Below are 27340 nucleotides of genomic sequence, written 5' to 3' on the forward strand. Positions count from 1 at the left end.
ACATTAACTTCACCTGTAAAGGTTATAGAGCATTTTATGTTCGTCCTGATATTTCACCCAAAAGCTAAATATACACCCAAACATAGGTGTCTGTTACTAGTGCATGTTGAATTGCTTTGAAGTTGCACATTAAAGAGTTGTTGGTATAAGCTCTGATTTTATACTGAAGGCAGAATTCATGTTGCTGTAAAGCCTGGTGTCTTGCTACTTTTGAAAGCCAAATCATGTAGTCCAAACTACTGCACTGAATTATTTTAGAAATTAGTTTTCTCCCAGGCCATTGCCTTTGTACACATTTTGATAAAAACAAAAACAAGTTGCAGATGTGTAAAAGTGTCTTTATTTTATCGATTTACATCAGCGTTGGGTCCTGCAAAGATAAAAGTCATGCTGCATGAGTCTTCAAAACAAATGTAAGATAAAAGCTGAAACAAAATATCCACAAACACATTCAGCACTCATCTCTGAGCTTTTTCAGAAGATGTGATTTAACAAGGAACAAAGAAACAAATGCCCCTTTTCCACTGGCTTGATTTGGCCCGACTCGGCTCGCTTCACGAGCATTTCCATTACCGTTGTTTCAGTACCGGTACCTACTTTTTTGGTACCTCGTGGTACTGTACGTGATGTGACAAACAGCTGATCACAGATTGGCCATGGGCGCGGCCAGCTGTAAGTCGACCAACGTCAAAAAAAACAAAAAACTGGCATTTTCAAACGTGCATTCAAGCGAGTGAGAAACATATGATGGAGTTCGCACAGTTATAAGGAAAAGTCACCCTTTGGAGCAACGACGAGGTGCAAGCTTTTCTGGCGATCATAGGAGACTGCAATATTCAGTGGCAGCTGAATAAATACCACATATAGGCAACAACTATTAGAAATAAAATGGGACCCAATTCAAATATTTCCAAGTCTCTTAAAGGGAAAGTGAAATCTTTATTAATAATAATAATAATAATAATGTCAAAATCCTAGTCATCAAATCTGATTGTCAATGCAGTCAGCAGATTTAATCCCCAGGCAATATATGTGTTACTTTATGTTTTTGTAACACATTTCGGTCTTTTCTTCTTTACATTGGCTGTTGGGTGTTTCATTCGCGGTTATGCAGCACGACAAATAATGCTTTAAAGCCGGAGGTGTTCCCTTCAGCTGAGCAAAAGCGGGTCTATGGAAATGCAACACACAACGTGCACAGCCTTGCGGAGCTGTTCTGGGATGGCCAAATCAATTCAGTGGAAAAAGGGCTAAATAGTTGTGCTGTATATGTATAGTGTAATAAATGGCTTGGGCATCCTATATGAATGATCTTCAAATACAAGGTGAAATACTCCAAACAGTAATCCAGGTGAACCAAGACAAAAGTTTAGATCATCTCCATTTTATCCTTTGACACTAGTAGTCTGAATAAAGAAATATTTAATTGGTAAAGACAATTTGGAATGAGCTTTTTAGAATTATGCTTAAGCAATACTCAGCTGTCAAAACCACCATGCAGTTTTATTTTGGCAGGAAAAAGTCATTTAACCTTTGCTTGATTTCCTAAAAGTAGTCATTTAAACTAAACAATGGAGCCCAGATATTTCAAAAGAGCCGCCCAGATGAATGTCATCAGCATAGAGACTGTGATTTTAAATTTAATAAGCAGATTAACTCAGTTTTAAAGAAAAGCTTCTTCAAGGTTAAGGCAGATCACTAAACTTAAGTCAGTGTTAACCGGACCCGACTTGGGAAAAGTAGTTCAGGCCTTCACTACTACCTGACTTGATTACTATAATGCACTACAGGTCCTTCTCAAAAAATTAGCATATTGTGATAAAGTTCATTATTTTCCATAATGTCATGATGAAAATTTAACATTCATATATTTTAGATTCATTGCACACTAACTGAAATATTTCAGGTCTTTTATTGTCTTAATACGGATGATTTTGGCATACAGCTCATGAAAACCCAAAATTCCTATCTCACAAAATTAGCATATTTCATCCAACCAATAAAAGAAAAGTGTTTTTAATACAACAAACGTCAACCTTCAAATAATCATGTACAGTTATGCACTCAATACTTGGTCGGGAATCCTTTTGCAGAATTGACTGCTTCAATGCGGCGTGGCATGGAGGCAATCAGCCTGTGGCACTGCTGAGGTCTTATGGAGGCCCAGGATGCTTCGATAGCGGCCTTTAGCTCATCCAGAGTGTTGGGTCTTGAGTCTCTCAACGTTCTCTTCACAATATCCCACAGATTCTCTATGGGGTTCAGGTCAGGAGAGTTGGCAGGCCAATTGAGCACAGTGATACCATGGTCAGTAAACCATTTACCAGTGGTTTTGGCACTGTGAGCAGGTGCCAGGTCATGCTGAAAAATGAAATCTTCATCTCCATAAAGCTTTTCAGCAGATGGAAGCATGAAGTGCTCCAAAATCTCCTGATAGCTAGCTGCATTGACCCTGCCCTTGATAAAACACAGTGGACCAACACCAGCAGCTGACACGGCACCCCAGACCATCACTGACTGTGGGTACTTGACACTGGACTTCTGGCATTTTGGCATTTCCTTCTCCCCAGTCTTCCTCCAGACTCTGGCACCTTGATTTCCAAATGACATGCAGAATTTGCTTTCATCCGAAAAAAGTACTTTGGACCACTGAGCAACAGTCCAGTGCTGCTTCTCTGTAGCCCAGGTCTGGGGAATGCGGCACCTGTAGCCCATTTCCTGCACACGCCTGTGCACGGTGGCTCTGGATGTTTCTACTCCAGACTCAGTCCACTGCTTCCGCAGGTCCCCCAAGGTCTGGAATCGGCCCTTCTCCACAATCTTCCTCAGGGTCCGGTCACCTCTTCTCGATGTGCAGCGTTTTCTGCCACACTTTTTCCTTCCCACAGACTTCCCACTGAGGTGCCTTGATACAGCACTCTGGGAACAGCCTATTCGTTCAGAAATTTCTTTCTGTGTCTTACCCTCTTGGTTGAGGGTGTCAATAGTGGCCTTCTGGACAGCAGTCAGGTCGGCAGTCTTACCCATGATTGGGGTTTTGAGTGATGAACCAGGCTGGGAGTTTTAAAGGCCTCAGGAATCTTTTGCAGGTGTTTAGAATTAACTCGTTGATTCAGATGATTAGGTTCATAGCTCGTTTAGAGACCCTTTTAATGATATGCTAATTTTGTGAGATAGGAATTTTGGGTTTTCATGAGCTGTATGCCAAAATCATCCGTATTAAGACAATAAAAGACCTGAAATATTTCAGTTAGTGTGCAATGAATCTAAAATATATTAATGTTAAATTTTCATCATGACATTATGGAAAATAATGAACTTTATCACAATATGCTAATATTTTGAGAAGGACCTGTATATGTTGGGGTCCTGTGAGGTCTCCTTCTACCATCTTCAGCTTGTCCTGAATGCTGCTGTTCAGATTTTAAATTCGTAGGTTTGAACACATTTCACCAGTTTTCACTCCTTTCACTTGGTCTCTGTGGGTCACAATAGATTTAAAAATTCTCCTGTTGACCTATAAATGCCTTAATGGCATTGCATCCATATATTTCTCAGACCTACTTCAACCTGACGTTTTTCCTTTGATATGGAGATCTGATCAGCTGCAATTGGTTGTTCCGATAACTAGGCGGAAGCTTAGAGGAGATCGGGCTTTTTCAGTTGTAGCTCCTAAACTATGGAACAATCTCTCCTCCAACATTAGACTTCTTCACTTCATTTTAAAATCTTTAAAAAACGAATTTGTAATCTGTCGTTTAACCCATTGTGAGTTGTCTTAGTATTTTATTGTTCTGTTTTTCTAATTTTATTTTGTTTATTCTTTTAGTCTCTGCCTTTGCCTTCTATTGTTCAGCACTTTGGCAACAACCGGTCGTCTTTAAATGTGCTTTATAAATAAAATCTGACTTTACTGGAGATATATCGTTATGTCGCCTAATGTTTCCCAGTGGGTAAACAATGAAAAGAATAGGGCCCAGAACAAAGCCCTGAGCCCCCACAAGACAAATAACCATCTTAAAAAAAAAAATCAAGAGTGGGCTGGAAAGAATTCATATTTGGTCTAGATTCACCGACAGGTTGATCAAATTTCTAATGTTTGATTCATTTCATTCTACATACAGGTCCTTCTCAAAATATTAGCATATTGTGATAAAGTTCATTATTTTCCATAATGTCATGATGAAAATTTAACATTCATATATTTTAGATTCATTGCACACTAACTGAAATATTTCAGGTCTTTTATTGTCTTAATACGGATGATTTTGGCATACAGCTCATGAAAACCCAAAATTCCTATCTCACAAAATTAGCATATTATTAAAAGGGTCTCTAAACGAGCTATGAACCTAATCATCTGAATCAACAAGTTAACTCTAAACACCTGCAAAAGATTCCTGAGGCCTTTAAAACTCCCAGCCTGGTTCATCACTCAAAACCCCAATCATGGGTAAGACTGCCGACCTGACTGCTGTCCAGAAGGCCACTATTGACACCCTCAAGCAAGAGGGTAAGACACAGAAAGAAATTTCTGAACGAATAGGCTGTTCCCAGAGTGCTGTATCAAGGCACCTCAGTGGGAAGTCTGTGGGAAGGAAAAAGTGTGGCAGAAAACGCTGCACAACGAGAAGAGGTGACCGGACCCTGAGGAAGATTGTGGAGAAGGGCCGATTCCAGACCTTGGGGGACCTGCGGAAGCGGTGGACTGAGTCTGGAGTAGAAACATCCAGAGCCACCGTGCACAGGCGTGTGCAGGAAATGGGCTACAGGTGCCACATTCCCCAGACCTGGGCTACAGAGAAGAAGCACTGGACTGTTGCTCAGTGGTCCAAAGTACTTTTTACGGATGAAAGCAAATTCTGCATGTCATTCGGAAATCAAGGTGCCAGAGTCTGGAGGAAGACTGGGGAGAAGGAAATGCCAAAATGCCAGAAGTCCAGTGTCAAGTACCCACAGTCAGTGATGGTCTGGGGTGCCGTGTCAGCTGCTGGTGTTGGTCCACTGTGTTTTATCAAGGGCAGGGTCAATGCAGCTAGCTATCAGGAGATTTTGGAGCACTTCATGCTTCCATCTGCTGAAAAGCTTTATGGAGATGAAGATTTCATTTTTCAGCACGACCTGGCACCTGCTCACATTGCCAAAACCACTGGTAAATGGTTTACTGACCATGGTATCACTGTGCTCAATTGGCCTGCCAACTCTCCTGACATGAACCCCATAGAGAATCTGTGGGATATTGTGAAGAGAACGTTGAGAGACTCAAGACCCAACACTCTGGATGAGCTAAAGGCCGCTATCGAAGCATCCTGGGCCTCCATAAGACCTCAGCAGTGCCACAGGCTGATTGCCTCCATGCCACGCCGCATTGAAGCAGTAATTTCTGCCAAAGGATTCCCGACCAAGTATTGAGTGCATAACTGTACATGATTATTTGAAGGTTGACGTTTTTTGTATTAAAAACACTTTTCTTTTATTGGTCGGATGAAATATGCTAATTTTGTGAGATAGGAATTTTGGGTTTTCATGAGCTGTATGCCAAAATCATCCGTATTAAGACAATAAAAGACCTGAAATATTTCTGTTAGTGTGCAATGAATCTAAAATATATGAATGTTAAATTTTCATCATTACATTATAGAAAATAATGAACTTTATCACAATATGCTAATTTTTTGAGAAGGACCTGTACAACTTATTTAATATCTTCAATGTAATGCATTTGATCATAGAATAATGTCAGAGAAACATGAGCTTCCACTATTAATTTAAGCGCTTTCAGCCACAGTAAAAACAGACTGTATTTGCCTGCAGCATCCTTCTGTTGGTCTAGTTAAAGCAAATGTGTTCTTCCTGTGATTTTTACATTTCAGTGGAATACAGTCTTATTTAAAATAACATTAGTAAAGAAATTTTGCAGGATCTTTGTAGTTAAAAGCTAAAGCTATATTTTATCTCTCTTAGAGCTTACCTTTGTTGCAGCTCAATCCACAATCACCATAAACAGTTGAGCAGAGTTCTGTATTGCATAAAAAGTAAACCTGATGGAAAAAAAAGGTTTCAACATTATGAACATTTTATGGTGCTTCACCAAAATCTAAGTGCAACCCAATCTAAGACCCTCTTCACAGCACAGAAAGATTTCGCCAAACTCTCCATAACCTAAACACTTTACATTGATTTGATCACAGTAAATTTGGAAAATGATAGCATAACATCTTCATTATATCACTTCAGGAGCAGGATTTTTGTGAACTTTCTGGGGCCTGAGGAAAAGGAACCGCCATTATTTTCCAGTAGCAGCATTAGAGGATACAAGATGTTTACAGAATGTTGCGTGCAGCTAAGCTTGCAAAACAAGACACCATGGGGTGCTGTGACACAAACTCCGAAGCAGCAGGAACCACAGTCACGCTGGCCATAACGGAGCCACCGGCAACAACCTGTGGCCCTCTCCGAGAACCCTCCGTAGAGTAGGCCAAATCAGTGAGAGGGGCGGAAAAGCGTATAGGAGAACCCGAGGCCAGGGATGAGTTAGCGGGTCCTGGCCCAATGCGTCTGACGCCCCTGTTAGGGAATACCACAGGGGGCAATGAGTTGACTCCTCCATGGCGAACAGATCCACCTCTGCCTGACCAAAGCGGCCCCACCACATCGCAGTGAAGGGACCACTCTCCCAGAGCAGGGGCCTAGCAAGAGAGAGAGTCCGCAACCTGATTGCGCTCCCCCAGTAAATACAACACTCATAGGGTGGACAGATGACGAGAGGCCCACTCCAGAAGATCCCTGGACACCTTTAGAAGGCCCGCTGGTCTGGTACCTCCCTGATGGTTGATGTGGTTAACAACAGAGGTGTTTGTTCGAACTAGCACATGCCATCCCTCTAGGTGGAGCAGAAGGTGCCCGAGGGCAATGTGTACAGCACATTTATGTGTTCGGAGCACTCCCGCGCTGATGCCAGGGACCCTGGACCGGTCTGTGTTGCCACACAGTGCCCCAGCCCGTGGGGCTGGCATCTGTTGTGACCACCTCCCTGCGACAAACCACTAACCCCATAGGAACGCCCTTGGACAAGTCCCGTCTCGCCATGGAGATAGGGCATGAGGATCTATTGACGTAAACCAGTCTCCCTTCGCAACAGCCTGAAGAACTTCCGACGTTGTAAGCATGTGGAAGGGAAGCACCCTCAGGAACTGATTGAGTCCTCTGAGATCTAAACTGGGTCGAAAACCACCTGTTTTCTTTGGCACAATAAAGTAAATCGAATAGTAGCCCCTGCGTTGCCGCAGAATGTCTACAGCCTCGATTGCACTCTTGGTCAGGAGGGCGGAAAACTCCTGGTCCAGTGCTTGGGATTTCACCGGGTCGGCAATAACAGTCATTTTGACCCGGCGTGAAAAGGGGGGCCGCCGTCGGAACTGTAGCCTGTAACCGTGGGTCAAAGTGGCAACCACCCACGGATCCAAAGTATGAGCAGCCCTTAAACTAAGCTGCTGATGAGAAAAATGTCCGTCGGCTGGCATCTTCGATACCCACTGTCCCAGGGAGCCCTGGGGGGGTAGGCGACCAGGATCCCAGCTCTGTCTAACTGGGTGGCAGACTGGCTGATGAAAGTCCCTGCTGGGTCTCTGCTGCACCTCTCGGGGGTAGAAACCCCCGGATCTATCGCCATGCCGAGGTGGTAGCTGAGCACTGGGGCTAACAGAAGGATGGCTCGAGCGCTGAGGAGGAGGCATACTCCTGCGGAGGCCAGAAAGCTGCTGGCCAGTGTGGTGCACCTCAGCAGTTCGCTCCAGTGCCTCCACAGCTGCTGATCCGGACAGCTCCCCCAGCACGATTGAGACACCCCTGAGCGTCCGACAGCATGCTTCGGTCAGAGGAGACTGTGCCAGGCAGACCTGTTGACGAGCTTAGATGAGAAAAGACATGACACGGCAGAGCTCTCTGGTCATCAGCGAAAAGGCCTGCAATGCTGCGTCACTAAACCCAATTGCACCACCAGTGTCCTGAAGGGATACAGAGAGGGAAAACATGAGATGTGCCATGGAATTGGCAAGGCAGCCAGCACGCACACCTGCATTGTATGCTTTACACAGGAGGTCATTGGTAACCCAACATTGAGTATGTTGGCATCGGACATCAGGACCCAGGGCTTCATCTGGTGATACGATTAGTGAAGCAACAGCAGGTTCACTGACTCGTGCATGGCAGCAAACACTCGGCCATCTTTGGAGAGACGTGACAACGCCCAACAGGCGTGCAACTCCCTCATATACTCCTCTGACAGAGGGACAGAAAAGGGAGTAGGAGCCTGTCCGTGCCTGAAAAAGGCACTTCCGGAGGCAGACTCCTCTCCTAGCAGGAGTTCCAGCTGCAGCTGCCTCAAGGCCATACACATGACCTTCTGCATAGAGCCGTCACTGGGCTCACCAACCGCACTTTGAAGTGAAATGAGCCAGTCTCAGAGGCTTGGGAGGACTGCGCCGCCTCCTCATCTCTAAATTGAGAAACCGACGTGGCCTGAGACAAAACATCCTCCTCCGCAGACAAATCAGGCATGGGTGGAGAAGAGAGCCCAGCAGTTGGAAGTGAGGCATCAGAATGACATGTTTGCAACAAGGACTTCATCTCTGCCAACTCCGTCGACAACTGCTCAACCCTTGTGGCCAGGCCCTGGTCAGACTTGGCCCGCTTCCTCCTAGAGAGGGCAAAGATACGGTGGTCTTACCACGGCGCTTTGAACGCCTGAGGGGGGCCACCTGCCCAGAGGGCGGGAGGTCAGCATCATCCTGAGGGCACCACTGGGCCAACTGAGCCACCCTCAATGCATGGGGCATGAAACTACAGTTCATGCAGGGGTTCTCAGACAGCCCCTCCACCAGGTGATCACGCCCAAGGCAGGTAGGGCACAGATCATGGCCATCGTCTGCCTGAAGCGCAGCCCCACAATCCATGCAGCAGTGGGAGGCATCCATGTCGACGATTGAAAACAACACTCATCCCCAATTCAGATGGGAATATAAATAAGCTAAAATCGGGAGAGGGGGCACCAACGCTGCCGTCACCGACAAACAGCAAACTTAGCTGCAGAAATCCTTCACCAAGATTAACCTGTTGCAGCCAAAGGAGGGCGAAAATACTGCAACTCCAGCCAGCAAGCGACAGGGCGTCCAGGCAACGTGGAAGCAAAAGCTCATGCGAACAGCACAGCACAGAAGAAGAAATAAGGAACAGAGCCTCGGATGACTTAGACATACAGGTCCTTCTCAAAATATTAGCATATTGTGATAAAGTTCATTATTTTCCATAATGTCATGATGAAAATTTAACATTCATATATTTTAGATTCATTGCACACTAACTGAAATATTTCAGGTCTTTTATTGTCTTAATACGGATGATTTTGGCATACAGCTCATGAAAACCCAAAATTCCTATCTCACAAAATTAGCATATCATTAAAAGGGTCTCTAAACGAGCTATGAACCTAATCATCTGAATCAACGAGTTAACTCTAAACACCTGCAAAAAGATTCCTGAGGCCTTTAAAACTCCCAGCCTGGTTCATCACTCAAAACCTCAATCATGGGTAAGACTGCCGACCTGACTGCTGTCCAGAAGGCCACTATTGACACCCTCAAGCAAGAGGGTAAGACACAGAAAGAAATTTCTGAACGAATAGGCTGTTCCCAGAGTGCTGTATCAAGGCACCTCAGTGGGAAGACTGTGGGAAGGAAAAAGTGTGGCAGAAAATGCTGCACAACGAGAAGAGGTGACCGGACCCTGAGGAAGATTGTGGAGAAGGGCCGATTCCAGACCTTGGGGGACCTGCGGAAGCAGTGGACTGAGTCTGGACTAGAAACATCCAGAGCCACCGTGCACAGGCGTGTGCAGGAAATGGGCGACAGGTGCCGCATTCCCCAGGTCAAGCCACTTTTGAACCAAACAGCGGCAGAAGCGCCTGACCTGGGCTACAGAGAAGCAGCACTGGACTGTTGCTCAGTGGTCCAAAGTACTTTTTCAGATGAAAGCAAATTCTGCATGTCATTCGGAAATCAAGGTGCCAGAGTCTGGAGGAAGACTGGGGAGAAGGAAATGCCAAAATGCCAGAAGTCCAGTGTCAAGTACCCACAGTCAGTGATGGTCTGGGGTGCCGTGTCAGCTGCTGGTGTTGGTCCACTGTGTTTTATCAAGGGCAGGGTCAATGCAGCTAGCTATCAGGAGATTTTGGAGCACTTCATGCTTCCATCTGCTGAAAAGCTTTATGGAGATGAAGATTTCATTTTTCAGCACGACCTGGCACCTGTTCACAGTGCCAAAACCACTGGTAAATGGTTTACTGACCATGGTATCACTGTGCTCAATTGGCCTGCCAACTCTCCTGACCTGAACCCCATAGAGAATCTGTGGGATATTGTGAAGAGAACGTTGAGAGACTCAAGACCCAACACTCTGGATGAGCTAAAGGCCGCTATCGAAGCATCCTGGGCCTCCATAAGACCTCAGCAGTACCACAGGCTGATTGCCTCCATGCCACGCCACATTGAAGCAGTCATTTCTGCCAAAGGATTCCCAACCAAGTATTGAGTGCATAACTGTACATGATTATTTGAAGGTTGACGTTTTTTGTATTAAAAACACTTTTCTTTTATTGGTCGGATGAAATATGCTAATTTTGTGAGATAGAAATTTTGGGTTTTCATGAGCTGTATGCCAAAATCATCCGTATTAAGACAATAAAAGACCTGAAATATTTCAGTTAGTGTGCAATTAATCTAAAATATATGAATGTTAAATTTTCATCATGACATTATGGAAAATAATGAACTTTATCACAATATGCTAATATTTTGAGAAGGACCTGTATATAGCCTCTGTGGTCATCCGGTGTGTCAAAGGTATGACTGTTGGTATAATTACTCGAACTGCGCATGCACAAAGGGAACATTTAGTGCTTGCAGCACCACCCTCTGGCTGTCAGTAGGGATGAAATAGAGCTTACTGCAAACTGACTGTTTTCAGCCTGACGAAGTTGTTGACTGAGCATGAGGTTAGCGAGGACAATCCTGCTTCAAAACCTTCCACACCCTACGCAGGTATGTGCATGAGGTGTACCTAACCAGAGATGCACCAATTAGAAAGTTCTAATATCTCTTCCACTATAAAGAAAAATGCTCTTCTGCTTTTTTGCATAAATTTAAAAAGGGTAAACATCTCGAGTGTATTTTTGTTTGTAAAATAATATCTAGGTTTTTCTCCAAAGAGGTCCAAAGTGATGGAACTTTCTCTGCATCACAGAAAAACTACAAAAACTGATATTCTCTAGGATCTGCTACAGATGTAATAAAACCAAGATTAAAACACATTGCACCAAAATGTATGCAGCTTAAAAGGTCTATGTCACCAGATTATTCACTTTTTTCCCCTTCAGGGTCATGTCAAAATTAACAGCTGCAGTTACCTTAGCTTTAAAACAGGAAAAAGATCAGATTTTCTTTTAGACAGTTCAGTCAACTGTCTTGCTTTAACACCTTAGCATTTAACAGGATTAGTTTTAACCAAAACAGTTTTTCTACAAGTCTCTTGCAACTTTTCTTCTTCCTTTGACACCTCAGACACTGAATGTAGCCCACTTTAGTCTTCTTCCCTCAGTAACAACTTGTGAACTAAAGAGTTGTTCTGAGTGCGACCCGGAAGCTTGCAGGTATGGCTCTTTTACCGATGCTCCCTGCCACTCTTCCTTCTGGATGCATGTATGCCACCACAAAGAAACATGACCTTCAACTTTCTGGTTGACTTCTCACTTTGTGACGTAGTCTTATTCTGGTGTGGATGAGCCCCACAAGAAGAACGGCTTGTATGTTGCTCATACCTCTGGATCTTCCGGTGCAGATGGCCCTCCATGAGCCATGTAGGTGTAGCTAGGTGGAGGCAGGGAAGGGAAGCTGGAAACTTTAAGCCTCCAGATGTGCCGAGGGTCTGGGGAAGGCAGCTTCTGTGAAACACTCTGGCTGCTACAACTGAACACAAAAAAATGAGTAATGTTCCAACCAAACTTTTCATCACTGTGTGAAACATGACAAATATGACAAGTAAAAACAACCATATAGAACAGTTTTTAAAAAGGTATGCTTGGACAGATTAACCTGGTAGAAGAATCTACCCGTGTTAAGGGGTAATACTAACACTCCACTTCATTTTCTATTGCTAAACTAGCCGAAAAGCCAAATGTGAGAATTAAAGAATAAAAAGAAAAGCCCATTCGTCTGGGACATGTTTTAAGTGAGGGTAAAAAAAAAAAAAAAAGATTTAATTATAATCAAGAATCAGTAAAAGACAGCCAGAAGTTCTTTTGATTGATGATCACATTTAAAGCTAATTAAAATGTACACTTTCATTTATTTTTATATCAATAGAGCTGCTCTTAGTTTAGAGCAGAGGTGTTTAAAGTGCAGCCTAATGACTATCTGGAATAATTACTGCATTGCATTGTACAAAATGTTTCTATTTTGCCATGTTTATTGAATCCATTTAGATTAATATAGCTCCAGTGATTTTTTAATGGATCTATGAGACTACATTCACTGCTCTTGCCATGCAGCACTTTATCTTCATGTACTTCATAAATCATGCTGATGTTTACATGAATTTTGCCTTAGCCTTATGACTGCTTAAACTGCCAAAAGTGTTGGCTATACAGTAGGATATAATGCAAGTGTCTTAAGAATAAAACTGATCTCAATGCACAGAAGTGTTAAAGTATTTATTTGTTGTGCAGACATACAGGTCCTTCTCAAAATATTAGCATATTGTGATAAAGTTCATTATTTTCCATAAGGTCATGATGAAAATTTAACATTCATATATTTTAGATTCATTGCACACTAACTGAAATATTTCAGGTATTTTATTGTCTTAATACGGATGATTTTGGCATACAGCTCATGAAAACCCAAAATTCCTATCTCACAAAATTAGCATATCATTAAAAGGGTCTCTAAACGAGCTATGAGCCTAATCATCTGAATCAACGAATTAACTCTAAACACCTGCAAAAGATTCCTGAGGCCTTTAAAACTCCCAGTCTGGTTCATCACTCAAAACCCCAATCATGGGTAAGACTGCCGACCTGACTGCTGTCCAGAAGGCCACTATTGACACCCTCAAGCAAGAGGGTAAGACACAGAAAGAAATTTCTGAACGAATAGGCTGTTCCCAGAGTGCTGTATCAAGGCACCTCAGTGGGAAGACTGTGGGAAGGAAAAGGTGTGGCAGAAAACGCTGCACAACGAGAAGAGGTGACCGGACCCTGAGGAAGATTGTGGAGAAGGGCCGATTCCAGACCTTGGGGGACCTGCGGAAGCAGTGGACTGAGTCTGGAGTAGAAACATCCAGAGTCACCGTGCACAGGCGTGTGCAGGAAATGGGCTACAGGTGCTGCATTCCCCAGGTCAAGCCACTTTTGAACCAGAAACAGCGGCAGAAGCGCCTGACCTGGGCTACAGAGAAGCAGCACTGGACTGTTGCTCAGTGGTCCAAAGTACTTTTTTCAGATGAAAGCAAATTCAGCATGTCATTCGGAAATCAAGGTGCCAGAGTCTGGAGGAAGACTGGGGAGAAGGAAATGCCAAAATGCCAGAAGTCCAGTGTCAAGTACCCACAGTCAGTGATGGTCTGGGGTGCCGTGTCAGCTGCTGGTGTTGGTCCACTGTGTTTTATCAAGGGCAGGGTCAATGCAGCTAGCTATCAGGAGATTTTGGAGCACTTCATGCTTCCATCTGCTGAAAAGCTTTATGGAGATGAAGATTTCATTTTTCAGCACGACCTGGCACCTGCTCAGTGCCAAAACCACTGGTAAATGGTTTACTGACCATGGTATCACTGTGCTCAATTGGCCTGCCAACTCTCCTGACCTGAACCCCATAGAGAATCTGTGGGATATTGTGAAGAGAACGTTGAGAGACTCAAGACCCAACACTCTGGATGAGCTAAAGGCCGCTATCGAAGCATCCTGGGCCTCCATAAGACCTCAGCAGTGCCACAGGCTGATTGCCTCCATGCCACGCTGCATTGAAGCAGTCATTTCTGCCAAAGGATTCCCGACCAAGTATTGAGTGCATAACTGTACATGATTATTTGAAGGTTGACGTTTTTTGTATTAAAAACACTTTTCTTTTATTGGTCGGATGAAATATGCTAATTTTGTGAGATAGGAATTTTGGGTTTTCATGAGCTGTATGCCAAAATCATCCGTATTAAGACAATAAAAGACCTGAAATATTTCAGTTAGTGTGCAATGAATCTAAAATATATGAATGTTAAATTTTCATCATGACATTATGGAAAATAATGAACTTTATCACAATATGCTAATATTTTGAGAAGGACCTGTACAGTCGGAGTCTAGGTTGTGGTCAGAGTCTTTCTGACTAAACACACAGAGGGAGAGGAAGTTCACAGTATCTAAACAACATACCAATCGTAAAAAAGCATCCAGTTGACATCTGGAGTTAAAGTGTAAGCCAGGCAGGAGTGAACCAGAAGCACCAGGTTGGACTCTGCAGGTCCCAGCAGTCTCAGCTCCACATGAACAGGTTTTCCCTGCATGAGGCTAATGGGCAGATGAGCTTTAGGGTAGAACTTGGCAAAGGACGCATCTAGAAATCAAACAGTGATGTTATGTTATTAAATACCACATCACCAATGTGAATACAGCAAAGGTTAGTGGTCTACTATCAGTTTACCAATTTTAATATGGAAGCAAACATTTTAAGATGCTCAGGAGCAATGACCCGACTAAGGCGGTTTTCACACCTGAGGCGTGGTCCGCACCCTAAACAACCATACAGAGACCGTTTGGAGGAGGTGGCCTCGGTACGGCCCCAATGAACTCTAGAGGGGTTCGTTTATGGAGTGAATGTGATCCGACACGGCTACCAACTAAATGCTGCAAGCCTTCCGAAGCCAGGTTTGCATTGCATTGTGTGATGCAGTGGAGTGAACAAACTAACAATGCTGGTCTTTCTTTTTTGTCAAACACATGGAAGATTCATGACATCTTTTCAAAATCAATAAGGATACTTCTCAGATAATTTTGCATGAAATTATATGGATTAACAGACTAAATATTCTGATTAAATTCACAGTTTTCTTCTACTAGCTCAAAGAACAACATCTGCTTCCTGTATTTACATTTGGTTCTCTCGCCCCGTACACATCTGACCAATAAAACAGACAGAACTTTCTCGCGTAGTTTGTAATGACAGATTTCTGTTAGTCCTATCTGCATAAAAAAGGACCCGAGCCATAGGAAAAACGTACAAAAATAAACTCAACTGATTCAGACCAAAGTAAACTAACTATAGGCGTGCCCAAATGGAGAAATTGAAAAAAGGCACCTGTTGCAATTCTCAGTACCACAGTAACAACTGATGGTGTTGGTGCAGTGGAGGGCAGATGAGATCGGCCAGCCTTATGCAGCCTAACTTGACCATGTGAACCTGAGGGGGAGCTGCATCCTACCATCAACCTGCAGGCAGACAAAGTTTAACCAAGCAGAAAACATTTGATCCCATTAGAGTTTCAGCTCTCTGTAGTGCTTTGTAATTTATTGGCATTTTAAATGACCAAAACATTGTGAAGTAAAAGCAAAAGAATACATAGTTTTTAATTTTTTCTGTTTACATATAATCACAGTTCATTTTTGTTCACCCCCGTCCACTCTCATAAAAAACAAAACCCATTGGAACCAATTCAAATATATATATAAAAAAAGAACATTTCGATCCATTATCTTATTTCAAACAGATGTTTGAAAGACGCAAAACCTACAAAGACATGGCTGGCCACCTAAACTGACAGGCTGGACAAGACGAGCATTGCTCACAAAAGCAGCCAAGAGGCCCATGGTAACTCTGGAGGAGCTGTAGAGATTCACAGCTCAAGTGGAAACAATTGTCAACATTTGTGCACTCCACAAATCTTGCACTTATTGATCAGTGTAAAGAAAAGAAGCATGGGTGAAAAAGGTCATAAGAAGTTGCTCCATCTCCTACATGACTTGTGGCTGCAAAAACAAATACATGTAAGAAGGTGCAACAAGCAATACTCTATGTGCAGTGGACAATAACACTGCAAAACATCCTAAACACAAAATCCCTACAGGAGAACATGGTGGTGCCAGCATCATGCTGTGTGTTGCTTAAAAAAAAAAAAAAGATAAAAAAAAGCTCATGAAAGATGGATAAGCTCAATACAGGGCAATCCTAAAGGAAAACGTTTTAGGATGTTCACCTTCCAGCAAGGAAACACTAAACAGCCAGAGCCACAATAGAATGGTTTAGATCAGAGGTGTCCATTACTCAGGAGCTACTATCCAGCAACTTTTTAATTTATCCCTGCTCCAACACATCCGAGTCAAATGGCTGAATTACCTCATCAGCATTCAGTCAATTAGCTCTGCAGAGGCCTGGTAATGAGCCATTTATCTGATTTCAGAATGTTGAAGGGAAACATCTAAAAGTAGCAGGATATTAGTCCTTGAGGACTGGACCTGGGCACCCTTGGTTTAGATCTAAACACATTCAAGGGTAAAACTGGCAAAGTTTAAAGTCTAAATGCAAACCCAATTCAGAACTATTGAGAAACTGAAAAGCTAAAAAATTGCCACCTAGATGTTCTCTCTTAAATCTGAGGCTGAGCAATTTTGCAAAGACAAATGGGCAAAATAAAGTTCTCTCAGTATGCAAAGCTGGTAGAAACATACCCCAAAGACTTGCATCTGTAATTGGAGCAGAAGGTAATTCTAAAAAAATACTGACCCAGGCTGAAGGCAAATGCATGCCCATACTTCTCATTTTTAATAACCACTAATTTTCGATAATTATGCATGACTTTGATGAATGTAGCTGGGATTTTATGTGATAAACACAAAGATTTTGGTTATAACAAGACAAAAAAGGTCACCTGCAATGCAAATCTTTCCCCACAGAGCATCACGACAGGATGTTACCAAAAATATGGAGTAGTACAAGATTTGCTTCGCAATAAACCTAAGGCATGGCAACACTGAAGAATATTCCAACACCGACACAAAAATCAACTTGTTCAGAGAAATCAACTACACAACCCATGATACATTTAAAAAGAGATTGCATACCTTACAGGGAAATAACCTCTGTCCCTGTTTGACAGGATACCTTGGACTTCTGACTCATGAATCATTTTCTGACCAGACATCTAAGAAAAAAAAAAAAAAAAAAGATTACAGATCAATTATTCCTTCTGTCTGTAGAGTTAAGTTTGGAACCACAGAAGGAGGGTCAATAAAAGAGAACCAGTCTGAAGGTGGGAGCAACAAGGAATCTGACTGGTCCAACTATAGGACACAGCAGAAATAAACACATGCAAAGTCACATAGATGTCAAAGGATAGACTAATCCCTTCCCATCTGCATCAGTTCTAGATTCCACAACTGGATATTCCTCAAAATTAACAAAGTCACATTTTTAAATAAAAACAAATGTTGAATTTTTAAGCTGAATCTCTTAAGAACACAAATCCCTTTTTCAAAGCCCACAGTGTAGTTCTGTAACAGTCCTAAGAAACAAGACAGGTCATTGTTTTCATCACTATCTGCATTTTTCCAATTTACAAATGCACCTCAAGTTAAATCACGGTGGTAATTTAGTTATAACTCCAATAGATTTTTTACACAGACACATTACAACATCTCATCTCTAATTTTAAAGATTATGACTTGAAGCGAATGAAAAAAAAATACAAATCAGCAAAGGGAACCTGATAAAGTTCCTCATCAGAGGGAAGCCTAAGGTGATCTAAAGTTTTGACTTAACTTACAGGGGAGAAACACCAACACAGGACGTGGCTCCCCAAATCATCAACTGTGGAACCTTCACACTGGACCTCAAGCAGCTTTGATTTGGTGCCTCTCCAACCTTTCTTCAGACTTTGGGACCTTGAGTTCCAAAGGCAGTGAGAAATGTATTCTCATTACATTTCATCTAAACAGGTGGACTACAACAGTCCAGTCCTTCATCTCCTTTGCTCATGCAAGAGCCTTCTGACATACAAATTCCTTGTATGTCCAAAAACATACTTGGCAATAAAGCTTTTCTGATTCTGATAGCCTCTGTTTTAGGAGTGGCTCCAGCCCATTTTCTCCAAACATCTGTGTGTGCTGGTACCTGAAGCACCAACTCCAGCTGCAGTCAAAGCTTTGCTTCGCAATGCTCTCAAGGCTGTAGTTATCGCTGTTGCTTGTGCACCTTTCCTGAACCACACTTTTTCCTTCCACATTTGACAATAACAGGCTTGGTCACAGCCAGCTTCTTTAGCAGTGACCTTTTGTGCTTTACCTGCCATGTTTAGGATATCAGACTGTCTACAGGACAACTGCCAAGTCCCTGTGATTGTGTAGGCCATGATGCATCGCTTCTGTATCAGGTCTTTTAGAAATAGTTCCCCGACAAACTGATTTTCATTAGCTGCAAGTGAATCTACATAAAAAAAATAAAAACTTTAACAAGCCATAATTTAATTTGGTAATTAAAGATCCAAAGGAATGTCTTACATCTTTGTTTACCCTGCAGCCATCCAGAGGAACAATGTAGATGTCAGGATCTGAGGAACACTTCTGCAGCATGCAGGACAACTTCCTGTCTCCAGAGGAAGGAGCAGGTAGGGCCGCTAAGGGATCCAATAAAGAGTCAGGCACAGCCAAGACAAAATCTAGCCCTGCTGGGCCATCTGTTGAACCAGATACTTAGAGATCATTCCTGAAATATGTAGCTTTGTACATTTCTTTAATGTGTACAGAGTAATTACAAAGTATGTTTGAAACAGTAACCTAACTAATTCAACTTTTGGTTTCTAGCTTTTGGGACAAGTACCCACAAGACTTTTTTTTTTTTTTTTTTTTTTTAGAAAGATTGGAGTTGTAAAATGTGTGGACAGCAGCCAAAAACAGACTGCACTAAATATCTGAAACCAGTCCAAGACAGCAGGGTGGGGCAAGGTGTTTGGATGAGGCATGAGCTAATCTCAGCACATGGTTCGAGGGAAAAAGGTGGCATGAAATTAGAATTTTACTAACATGCTATACATTTTATTTGATAGGATGGGATATAAACACACCCAACTAACCTAATATAACAGCACCTCTCCTTTACAGGACAGAATGTAGCATTAACTTCATTAAATGCCTGAAAAAGTAATGTCCACCATGATTAAGAAATAACTAAACCTTTCCTTTACATACAAAATCAATTTAAAGCCAACTGCGTCAAACTTAATAAAATCATCCATTTATTCATTCATTATGACTATAAAATCCCTTGGAATTATTTATTCTATCAGGATCGGAGGGGATGTCACATCTTGTGTGTGGCCGAGCAGTCAATCATTGAGTCATCTATCCATCCATCTCTTTATATTAACTTTATTCAGAAACATTGCATTCCCCGATTAGGATTGATTTGTATTGGCCAGTCAGAAACTAAATCCAAATTTTGTACAGTCAACTGGTTTCTGTACAGCTCCAAATTAACTTTAGAGTGGTGTGTTTATGTTGTAAATGTGAACCTACACAGCTACCAGGTAAACGCTGCAACCTTGAGCTAAACGCCTTCCCGTAGCCAGGTTTGCATTGCATTTTGGGATGCAGCAGAGTGAACGAACTAAAACAATGCCAGCGCGTCCCGTGCAACATTCAAGACATCTTTTTAAAATCATTTAGTATAGTTCTCAGATACTTTTGCATGAAACTATACCGAGAAGCAGACTAATATGATTAAATTATCCATTTTCTTCTACCAACAAAAAGTTGGATTTTGCGTTTGACTGGCCGCTACAAACCAGTTCCAGTCAACTGGTCTCCCTTCGCATCTCTACAACATTTTACAAATACTAGTATTTTAAGCATGAAAGTAAGATTCTAATGAGACCATTTACCTCTCATAAAGTCATCCAGCTTTTCTTTAGCCCCATGTCCTCTGGGGTGCCAAGTGATATAGTTAGAGTAAGGTGGATTAAAGGTGTTGGACAGTGATAGTTGGGGACCTGATTGACCCCCCTCAGAAGCACGAGGAAACCTCTGCAGTTCAGCATAATCCAAGTTTGAGGAAAGCAGAGATGTAGAGCCTTTATCTGAGTCTTTACTGCCTGGATGATTTTGCTTCTGGTAGTATCTGAACAGCTGAGGCAGATAGTTGAGATTGAAATAATAGTAAGGAAACATCAGTCTATTGTGACTGCCATAAACAGGTTCAGAGGAAGGAGAACTGGTTTGATATTTAGAATGGGAAGGTTGCTGAACTGATGTTTGAGCCAGATGGTTGTACACACCACGCAAAGCTTCTGGCGCATAATACTTTAGGTAGTAGTTATAATAGGGATGGTAATAGTACTTGTAGGGATCAGCATTATGTGTAAATCCTGGCGTGGGAATAACTGGTTTGTCAGGAGGGACTGCGACTGGATCTGGTCTTTGTGGGGCTGGAGACTGAACTGTAGGAGTCACAGAGGAAGAACGTTTGTTGCCATCGTTGCCCTGTAGCCTTGAGCTAAAACTGGGCTGAACATCAGTCTCTTTATCTGGCTTATTTCGGTTGGGAATAACATTTTGTTTTTCCTGATTTGCAAGTTCAGCAGGGTGAGATGAGGACATGTTTGCTTTTGCAGCCCAGTCTAAATGGAAAAGCCCAAGTCTTTTAGCCTCACCCATTGTAATATGTGGGTAGAAATAAAAATGGTATGGAAAAGGCTGAGGAAGGTAAGGTGAATGAACTGCTGTCACTTTGTTTTTCGTTTGGGTGGTTACAGGTGAAGAAACCTGCTTTGTGCCCTCTTTGAGACCCTGGGGCTGCTGGATATCAGGAAGCATGGAAGGAAGTTGATGGTTCTGAGAATCAGAGGTTCGTGGTCCACGAACACCTGGACCTAGGCCCTGAGGTGTGCCAGGAAAAGGGATTTTGGGGTAATGGTAGTAGTGGTAAAATGAGCCAAAATCATGATTTGGATGCTGGAAATGAGGAGCTTCAACCTGAACTGGCAGGCCTGTAGGAGTCACACTGTTCCTTGAGAGATCCGAGAGGGGAGCTACATGAGTTTGTTTTTTATCTTTATGAAACGAACCTGAACTTTTCAACTGATCTTTAGATGAAAGAGGCTTTTGGGTCATGAAGTGTTCATATGCATCTTTAAGAGAAATCTGCTGGTAGTAATGGTCCTGAGAGCTTAGCTGGGATGTAGGGTCAGCCTTAGAAGCCAAAGAATGAGGAGGAGGCTTGTACGAGTCCTGTTCTTTATGTTGAAAATAACTATAGTGATATGTTGGGTGAGGATGGTAAGGTGGAGCCAAGTAGAAGGGTGGCACAAATAGGAAAGGACCCAGGGATTCAAGCTTTGGTTTTGGCAACGTTCTGGTAAGATCAGGAGAGCCGTCAGCCAGAGACTCATGGGTAGCTGTGGGTACTTGAAAGGCAGGGTTAGGACAAGCCAGCATGAATATCTCCTTTCCCATTCTAAGCAGAAGTGTGCTTTTTCCATCCTGAAAGACAATTCATTGTAAGTAAAAAAATAAAAATAAATAAAAGCTGTCAAAAAGAGGAAAAAATAAACAACTAAACTTTCATTTCTAGAAATTTGTTTTTCAAAAGATTTTTAAGTATTGTAAAGCAACAATAAAGTTTTAGTAAAATAAACAGAAGCAACAATTATTCCTGGTACTGTTAAAATAAAGACTGCAGTATTTTTATCAATTAATTTTCCAAGTTCACTTGGGTGAGAAAAACATAATAGTATAATAGTTTAAGTGCTTATTGTGCAACATATCCCTATTTGCTACTCATAAGTACAACAATCTGATATCAGCTGGTTAATTATTTAGTCTACCTGCTCCAGGAGCCTGAACTCAGCTGCTTAATAAACATGTTGCTTGTAGCTCACAAACTGCAGTTTCAAACCAGCAATGATTAGCTGGTTTTCCTGTTGTAACCTTTTTCCCCTGGAACTCAATTTCTCAGAAATGTACAGTGGGGAGAACAAGTATTTGATACACAGCCGATTTTGCAGGTTTTTCCACTTGCAAATCATGTAAAAGTCTTTAATTTTTATCATAGGTGATCTTCAACTGTGAGTGACAGAATATAAAACAAAAATCCAGAAAAATCACATTGTGTGATTTTTAAGTACCGATAATTAATTTGCATTTTATTGCAAGACAAAAGTATTTGATAAATCAGAAAAACAAAACTTAAAATTTGGTACAGAAACATTTGATTGCGATTACAGATATCAAATGTTTCCTGTAGTTCTTGACCAGGTTTGCAGACACAGCAGCAGGGATTTTGGACCACTCCTCCTTACAGGTCTTCTCTAGATCCTCCAGGTTTCGGGGCTGTCGCTGGGCAATGTGGACTTTCAGCTCCTCCAAAGATTTTCAGTTGGGTTCAGGTCTGGAGACTGGCTAGACCACTCCAGGACCTTGAGATGCTTCTTACAGAGCCACTCCTTAGTTGCCATGGCTGTGTGCTTTGGATCATTGTCATGCTTGAAGACCCAGCCACGACCCATCTTCAATGCTCTTACTGAGGGAAGGAGGTTGTTGGCTAAGATCTCCTGATACATGGCTCCATCCATCCTCCCCTCAATATGGTGCAGTCATTCTGTCCCTTTTGCAGAAAAGTATCTCCAAAGAATGATGTTTCCACCTCCATGCTTCATGGCAGGGATGGTGTTCTTGGGGTTGTACTCATCCTTCTTCTTCCTCCAAACACGGCGAGTGGAGTTCAGACCAAAAAGCTCCATTTTGTCTCATCAGACCACATGACCTTCTCCCATTCCTCCTCTGGATCATCCAGATGATTCATCATTGGCCAACTTCAGACGGGCCTGAACATGCGCTGGCTTGAGCAGGGGACCTTGCGTGCGCTGCAGGCATTGAATCCATGGCGGTGTAGTGTGTTACTAATGGTCTTCTTTGAGACTGTGATCCCAGCTCTCTTCAGGTCATTGACTAGGTCCTGCCGTGTAGTTCTGGGCTGATCCCTCACCTTCCTCATGATCATTGATCTCACCTCGTGGGGTGAGATCTTGCATGGAGCCCTTAGACCGAGGGAGATTGACCCTCATCTTGAACTTCTTCCATTTTCTTATAATTGCATCAACAGTTGTTGCCTTCTCACCAACCTGCTTGGCTATTTTCCTGTAGCCCATCCCAGCCTTGTGCAGCTCTACTATTTGATCCCTGATGTCCTCACACAGCTCTCTGGTCTTGGCCATGGTGGAGAGGTTGGAGTTTGTTTGATTGAGTGTGTGGACAGGTGTCTTTTAGACAGATAACGAGTTCAAACAGGTGCAGTTAATACAGGTGATGAGTGGAGAAGAACTAACAGGTCTGTGAGAGCTGGGATTCATACTGGTTGGTAGGTGATCAAACATTTATGTCATACAATAAAACGCAAATGAATTACTTTACACACAATGTGATTTTCTGGATTTTTGTTTTAGATTTTGTCACTCACAGTTGAACATTACCTATAGATAGAAATAAATTGAAGACTTCAACATGCTTTGCAAGTGGGAAAACCTGCAAAATCAGCAGTGTATAAAATATTTGTTCTTCCCACTGCATGTTGCCCTAGCTAATTGTGTGGCGTATAAAACCAGGCTAGTTTCACGACGATCTGGTCCCACGGATCTCCACACTGCTACAGCAAGTCCAGAACATTATTAAAAACTGTAAAATCAGACCAATAAAGCATGTGCAGTAGCCTTCTGTCAGCCAAATGACCAGCAGTTTGCAGCACTGGGTGGAGGAGGGGCAGAGCTGTGTTATTCTATACTCCATAGATCTGGAGAAAATGCTGCCCGCTACAGTACTCCCTCTGGCATCTCTTTAGAATGAATTTAAACCATAGAAAATTATGGTAATGTTTACACTTTTGAAAAATTAACTTTCAAAAACCTTTACATACTTTGATAACAGCAAACATTCCCATGCTTGGTAAAAATGTTTACAATTTACCTTTACAGTTGTACCGCAAGTAATGAATGGGACTGCAATGACTGTCTCTGCGGCTCGTCTCTCCAAAGTGTAACCACACTGTTCAACCAACAGCCCCAAAGGGGTCCATTCTCCCCTCACTGTAGTAGAATAGAGCGATAAACTAAGACAAGATTAAAAAGGACAAACTGATTTTTAAGGGCTTGCTGATCCTTAAAGTACATTTACCATTTATGTGCGTGTTCTTCATAGCCAACGGTCCTCGCAGTTCGACAGTCATGCCATTTGGGTAGCAGCAGAGGGAGGACGGCCCCTCACCTTCAGGTTCGAGGTGAGAGACCGGGCAGAAAACCTTGACCGGAATCCCCATCCACAGCAGAGGTAACACATAGCCGTCATCCTTAAGCAAAAGCATTATACCAATATGTCCAACAATAGCATTAGAGATCCATTTGAGAAAATCTAGCTGGTCACATCAAAAAAAACAAAAAACAAATATGAATCAATCATCTGAGAAGGTTCCCGCCACACCTCTCTAAATTTGGATACTCTGGTGAGGTGAATACCACAGTTTAGCTTAAATGATTCAGTTAAAATGCAGAAAAGTCAAAGCTTTATTCTAATAAGTCAGACAGTAAATAAGATGTGACTGGTGTTGGAAAAAACTAGATTTTACCACACCTCTCGAATGACATGACAGGCATCATACTGAGCCATCAGAGTGAGGTCTTTCCATGAGCTTCGAACTGAGTAACCACACTGTTGAGGTAGCTGGGCCAGGGGCAACGATGAACCATTCACTGGAAAATAATTACTTTAGTTAATTTAAGTAACAAAGTTTAATCTAAACATGTATGGTTAATTCAACTTTCCAATTACAACTTTGGCTTCCCAAGACTAAAAACATCATTAATTACGAAGGAGCCCTTAGTTTGGGCATCATTCTAATTTTTTCCTCATTATTTACCTATCCATTAGGTATCCACAAACCCTTTTTTCAAGAACACATTTGGCCAAAAAACCAGTTCCAAGCTACATCTTGGAGCCAACATAATAAAAAAGTCTAAGGTCCAGTTTAAGAACAGCAGTTAAATACACAAAAAAAAAAAGATTTGACCAGTTTCAAAATGGTTGCAGGTGGGACAGCGCTCCTGGTCTACCCCTTGCTTATAAACTTTACAAGGCCTTTTTATGTTGATCCAGCTTGGAGGATTGGTAACATTTTTCACCGTTATATTTGAATGACAACCCATCTAAATATGTGGATCTGAGCTACAAACTAACAAAGAATTGGCAAAGACAAGCACAAGTTATGGAACCAACACAATGGCTTTGACTTTGGTCTACCCATCACTATACAATAAGATGAAGATGCCATTGTGATTTATCGTCCCCCACTAGTGGCCTTTATTCCACAGTATATACACAGGAAATGAGCAGGGGGAAGGCGGGATGATGATGGCAGCAGACATTGGGGGAAATAAAGATTTTAGCCATGTTAGACGTTTCAGCCTCTGGCATAGTCACCAACTAACCGATGTCAAAATTTGGTGGGGATCTTGGTGCAGATGAAAGTCAGCAGTACTACTTCAAATATTCTGAGTTCTTTGAGCTTTCTAAATTACTCGAGGACATAATAAATATAAACTGGTTAGAAATACTTGAGAACCAAGACCTGAGAAAATCCATATGTCTGATCATTGCCCTGGAAAGCATGGTTCCTCTGATTAGGCAACATGGAACTTTGAATGCAGCTGTCAAGCCAAACTTCAGGAATTAAGGTGTTGTATTCTACCAATCGATGTCTATTGAAGGTCACTCAAAACAACTTGTTTAAAGCCATTTTAATAATCTCAGAAATATTTCCAAATGTTCCAAGGGTTTGTGTCAGAACAGGAACTTGAGATGCATTTATTTCCTTTTCTCTAGACTGTTGTAATGCGCTTCTCCTATGACTGGAAAAAAACAAAAACAACTTCCTTCAGTTTTGTCCAAAACTCTGCAGCAGGGCTCCAACTGCTTCAACATACACTCACCGGCCACTCAATCCATTTAGGCATGTAGACATGGTCAAGACAATCTGCTGCAGGTCAAACCGAGCATCAGAATGGGGAAGAAAGGTGATTTAAGTGACTTTGAACGTGGCATGGTCTGAGTATTTTAGAAACTGCTGATCTACTGGGATTTTCACTCACTACCATCTCTAGGGTTTACAGAGAATGGTCTGAAAAATAGAAAATATCTAGTGAGCGGCAGTTCTGTGGGCGCAAATGTCTTGTTGATGCCAGAGGAGAATGGCCAGACTGGTTCGAGCTGATAGAAAGGCAACAGTAACTCAAATAACCACTTGTTATAACCAAGGCATGCAGAAGAGCAACTCTGAACGCACAACACGTCGAACCTTGAGGCAGATGGGCTACAGCAGCAAAAAACCACACCGGGTGCCACTCCTGTCAGCTAAGAACAGGAAACTGAGGCTACAATTTGCACAGGTTCACCAAACCTGGACAATAGAAGATTGGAAAAATGTTGCCTGGTCTGATGAGTCTTGATTTCTGCTGTGACATTCGGATGGTAGGGTTAGAATTTGGCATCATCAACATGAAAGCATGGATCGATCCTGCCTTGTATCAACGGTTCAGGCTGGTGGTGGTGGTGTAATGGTGAGGGGGATATTTTCTTGGCACACTTTGGGCCCCTTAGTACCAATTGAGCATTGTGTCAACACCACAGCCTACCTGAGTATTGTTGCTGACCATGTCCATCCCTTTATGACCACAGAATCAGAATCAGAAAAGCTCTATTGCCAAGTACGTTTTTGGACATACAAGGAATTTGTTTTGGCGTAGTCGGTGCAATACAATACAAATTAAACAGTATAAACATATCTACAATATAATATAAATATATGTGCACAGTTTTAAGTGAGTGAGAGTAAGTATAGAGCAGTATAAGATGCAAGAGCAATAAAACAGTGCAGGTGATCATTGTGCAAGTATGGCAGTGCAAGTAAAGCAGGAGTCCATGCTGAACGTTAATGTAACGCATAGAGTTACAGGTTACGGGTGTCCTGTCAGCAAAAACAGGGGGGGTGTGGGGGAAAGGGAGAGTGTCAGGGTGGTTTCCGGGCTTTGTTAACCAGGCTGGTGGCAGATGGGAAAAAACTGTTCTGCAGGTGGAGTCGGGCACACTCAGCTGGGAGAGCTTCTCCTGTAGCAGAACTGGGACAATGGTGTTGAAGGCAGAGCTGAAATCAACAAACAGGATCCTGGCATAGGTTCCTGTGGAGTCCAGATGCCAGAGGATGAAGTGAAG

At 42.4% G+C, this 27340-nt stretch overlaps 1 protein-coding gene across 4 annotated transcripts in view; it reads right to left on the reverse strand.

Annotated features, from left to right (window-relative positions):
* Window positions 1-322: 322 nt before the first annotated feature.
* Window positions 323-27340, reverse strand: part of LOC124862477 — a 35336-nt gene continuing 8318 nt past the window's right edge. The window contains exons 3-13 of one of the 4 annotated variants that reach the window (XM_047356432.1): window positions 24707-24825; window positions 24254-24425; window positions 24047-24165; window positions 19972-20215; window positions 18593-18768; window positions 17159-17238; window positions 15399-15529; window positions 14477-14657; window positions 11873-12020; window positions 5972-6041; window positions 323-370 (exon numbers count right to left, since the gene is read on the reverse strand). In XM_047356432.1, the coding sequence (XP_047212388.1) occupies window positions 345-370; window positions 5972-6041; window positions 11873-12020; window positions 14477-14657; window positions 15399-15529; window positions 17159-17238; window positions 18593-18768; window positions 19972-20215; window positions 24047-24165; window positions 24254-24425; window positions 24707-24825 (1466 nt within the window). In that variant the 3' untranslated portion in view covers window positions 323-344. Of the gene's footprint in view, window positions 371-5971; window positions 6042-11872; window positions 12021-14476; window positions 14658-15398; window positions 15530-17158; window positions 17239-18592; window positions 18769-19971; window positions 21569-24046; window positions 24166-24253; window positions 24426-24706; window positions 24826-27340 lie in introns of all 4 variants that reach the window. The other 3 variants (XM_047356430.1, XM_047356429.1, XM_047356431.1) reach the window with 3 other exon arrangements.

Source organism: Girardinichthys multiradiatus, chromosome X (genome assembly GCF_021462225.1).
Source record: "Girardinichthys multiradiatus isolate DD_20200921_A chromosome X, DD_fGirMul_XY1, whole genome shotgun sequence".
Classification (NCBI taxonomy): Eukaryota; Metazoa; Chordata; class Actinopteri; order Cyprinodontiformes; family Goodeidae; genus Girardinichthys; species Girardinichthys multiradiatus.